General features: G+C 51.8%; 1 protein-coding gene across 1 annotated transcript; it reads right to left on the bottom strand.

The window, feature by feature from the left end:
- Positions 1-701: 701 nt before the first annotated feature.
- LOC149325615 (uncharacterized) lies at positions 702-2,892 on the bottom strand. The gene is made up of 2 exons (XM_089564349.1): positions 2,305-2,892; positions 702-1,007 (listed from the first exon to the last, which is right to left on the bottom strand). The coding sequence occupies exons 1-2, from the start codon at positions 2,890-2,892 to the stop codon at positions 702-704; spliced, it is 894 nt and encodes a 297-aa protein (XP_089420475.1).
- Positions 2,893-3,235: the final 343 nt, after the last annotated feature.

Below are 3,235 nucleotides of genomic sequence, written 5' to 3'. Positions count from 1 at the left end.
GGTGGGTGAAGGTGAAGTCGGGAGTAGTGTCTGCGCAGACGCTGTTCCCGATGCGAGTAGGGGTGGTGGGGTCTGTGATAAGGGAGAAGCCGGCCTGTTGAGCTGCGAGCCATACCCTGCGTCCCTTTGGGGTGTCGGTTGTGTAGCCCCAGGCCGTATGTGGGTTTTAAGTCCCCTACGATTACGAGGGGCCTTTGTGTGCGGCGCGCTTGGCAAGCGTGAATAGTCGGTCGAAGTCGTGCCGCAGGCACTTCGGGTGGCTGTATACGTTGAGGATGAAGAGACTGCTATCCCGAGTGTGCTGCGGCACCAGTTCGATGAGGAGATGATCTATTTCAGGGACGTCTAAGGTGTGGGAGATGGTAGTGAGCGCACGGCGTAGAAGGAATGCAACTTGAGGGGGAGAAATGGGGACGATGGGAAGGTAGGGGCCGTCTGCAGCCCGAGCTAGGAACTGGTGAACCAGTGCCCGCTTGGAACCAAAGTTCCACTGCCAGATGGTGAGGCTAGTGCGTGGCCTCGTCATCACTGAAGGTGTCGTTCGCCGTGCAGGAGAGGGTGTGGATCTGGGCCTGCTTTTTAGGCTGCGCGGCGGCACAAGCTGTCGCGTAGCGAGCCTCTTGCTCCTTACATCTTTCGTCAATTTGGCGAGCGAATTCGTCTAGACGGGTAGTGAGCCTGGAGAATTCATTGGCGAAGGCCTAGATGGCCGTCTGCACCGCAGCCTGAATTCTGGCTTCCATGAGTTCTTCGAATTTGGGAGGTAGGACTGGGGTTATCTCGGCCGGGGTTGCTGTGGTCAAGGAGGTAGGGGAAGTTGCAGCCCGCTTCTTGGCTGGTGGTTCGCCAGTAGGGAGGGGTGGCGGTTGAAGAGTAGGGAGGGGTGGCGTTGGAAGAGTTGGGGTCGGAGCGGCCGGGGCCGCTGTGCCCGGGGTAGGAGTTTGGGCCTGCTGATGGGCACGTAGCTGGGCCTGGAGGTGGAGGTTGGTGGTTTGGAGGGAGGCGAGCTGCGCGCGGACACGCAACAGCTCTTCATAGAGGGGGTTGGCGGAGTTCTTGGAGACTACGCCTGCCCAGCTCACCTGATGGGCAGCTCAGCATTCGTTTCGTATGCCGATGACACAACCATTTTTATTACAGGCAACGTGGAAACAGATTTAGAAATAAAGGCTAATAAGACGCTGTCTGACTTAGAACGCTGGTCCACGATAAACTGCTTAAAAATCAACCCAAAGAAAACAAAAGTAATCTTGTACACGCCTAGAGGTAAGATGTTGACAACTAATATGAATTTGTGTCTGGGCAGTGAGCAGTTAGAGATAGTGGACTTCGTTAACATCCTTGGGGTGCATTTTTCAAAGCACCTTACCTGGAATGAGCATGTTGATCACCTACAATCAAAATTGTCATCTGCCATTGGTGTCATTGCTCGTCTGCGTCGCATTCTCCCGACCAAGGTAAAATTAATGTTGTACAATGCACTGGTGGTATCTGTCATGCAGTATTGCATCGTGGTGTGGGGCACAACTGGCGTGACAAACTTGCAGAAACTACATTTGCTACAAAAAAGAGCTGTACGTTACGTAGCTGATGTCCATTATACATACTCCACAGAACCACTTTTTCCAAAATATGAAATTCTTCCTGTGTTTTGTTTTTATAATTACAGGTTGATATTGTGCTACAAAGGTTTTGTAAAGTTTGGCATTGATTATATAATTCATCTGGCAAAACTCCAAGAAAACACAAATATTCGTCAGACCCGACATAAAGAAATATGGTTTGTACACACCCCGAGAACCTCCTATGATGAACAATCTCTATCTTATACATTACCTTCGCTGTTAAACTTACTAGACCGACAAAATTTTGATCCCTCCAGAAACCGAAACTGTCGCATTAAACGTTTTTGTCAACTTAATCATTTGCAAGGCTAAACCATGAATTCCTATTCGCCTAATTTTGTTCACCACTGTTGCTTATGTGTGTTGATTTATCTGTACTACCTTTTCTTGCTTCTCCGATTGATTGCCGTCTTGTTTCATTCTGTATTACCCGTTGTTTTGTGATATTTTTTCATTTTTGTGTAAGACTGGCCGTCATCCTGCTGTCATGCCAACTAACAAGGGGTCGGGATCTCGTCAAGCTGTTCGAGCTTTTAGTCCCGTACTCCTCCTTTTCTAAGGAAATAAATTGATTGATTGATTGATTGATTGATTGATTGATTGATTGATTGATTGATTGATTGATTGATTGATTGATTGATTGATTGATTGATTGATTGATTGATTGATTGATTGATTGATTGGTGCAGCGGGCGGGTGCTTGGGCAGGTGGCCTCGGGGGGACTGGAGGTGGTGGTGGCTTGGTTCCGGTCCAGGAGCGGCACCGGACCTTGGGCTTGGTAGTGCTAGGCGGCTGTTTCGGTGCGGCAGGCTGCAGCACCGGGGAGGACTCCGGTGTGAGCCCCGGGGCCTGGGGCTTGCGGGTCGTGGAACGGCTGCGGTGTTGGGATGGAGCCTGACTGGTGGAAGCCTGGCTGGCGTTTGCCTCGGCGGCTCGCTTGGCATCCCAGTACCTCTTTTTGACGAGGTATGGAGTGCGGAAGCGCGCTTTGCACGTTCTGTCCGCCGTCAGGTGTTCTTTGCCGCAGATCTTGCATTGCGGCGTGCAGGAGTGGTCCTCGGGGGGTTCTACTTGGTCACAGCCGGGACAGCGGCGTTGTTTAGGAGCCGGGCATACATCCGCGCGGTGGCCGAGTGCGCCGCAGTTAGGGCAGTGCTCAATCTTCTTTTTAAACAGGTAGCATCTGTAGAGGACGGAAGAGTAATAGATGTGCTTGGGCACCCAGTCTTTTTCGAAGAGAATAATGATGGACTCTGTCGAGCCCATCCGTCTAAAGTCGAGGATTGGAGGGTTCCGCTCGTGACTGAGACGGTCTTAATATCTTCGTATCAATGATCGAGAGGGACCCCATGGACCACGCCGCGGGCGCAGTCCTCCGGGGCTGCTTGGTAGGAGTATATGTCGTAGGATGTTTCTTTGATGAGCACGGACTTGATGGCGACGTAGCGGAGTCGGCGCTGCGGGTCGGGTGTGTTGATGAGGATGAGGTGTTGGAGGGTATTGATGATGACTGTGTCAGGCTTGGCCTCTTGAGGTCCGAGGCGAGCTGCTTGCAGAATGGCATCGCGAAGCACTGCGCCATTCGCGGTCTCAAGGTTGAGGCCGCCAC

The sequence above is a fragment of the Amblyomma mixtum genome, chromosome 10 (assembly GCF_055824585.1).
Source record: "Amblyomma mixtum isolate Tamu chromosome 10, ASM5582458v1, whole genome shotgun sequence".
Lineage (NCBI taxonomy): Eukaryota > Metazoa > Arthropoda > Arachnida > Ixodida > Ixodidae > Amblyomma > Amblyomma mixtum.
This window is presented reverse-complemented; position numbering and strand designations above follow the sequence as displayed.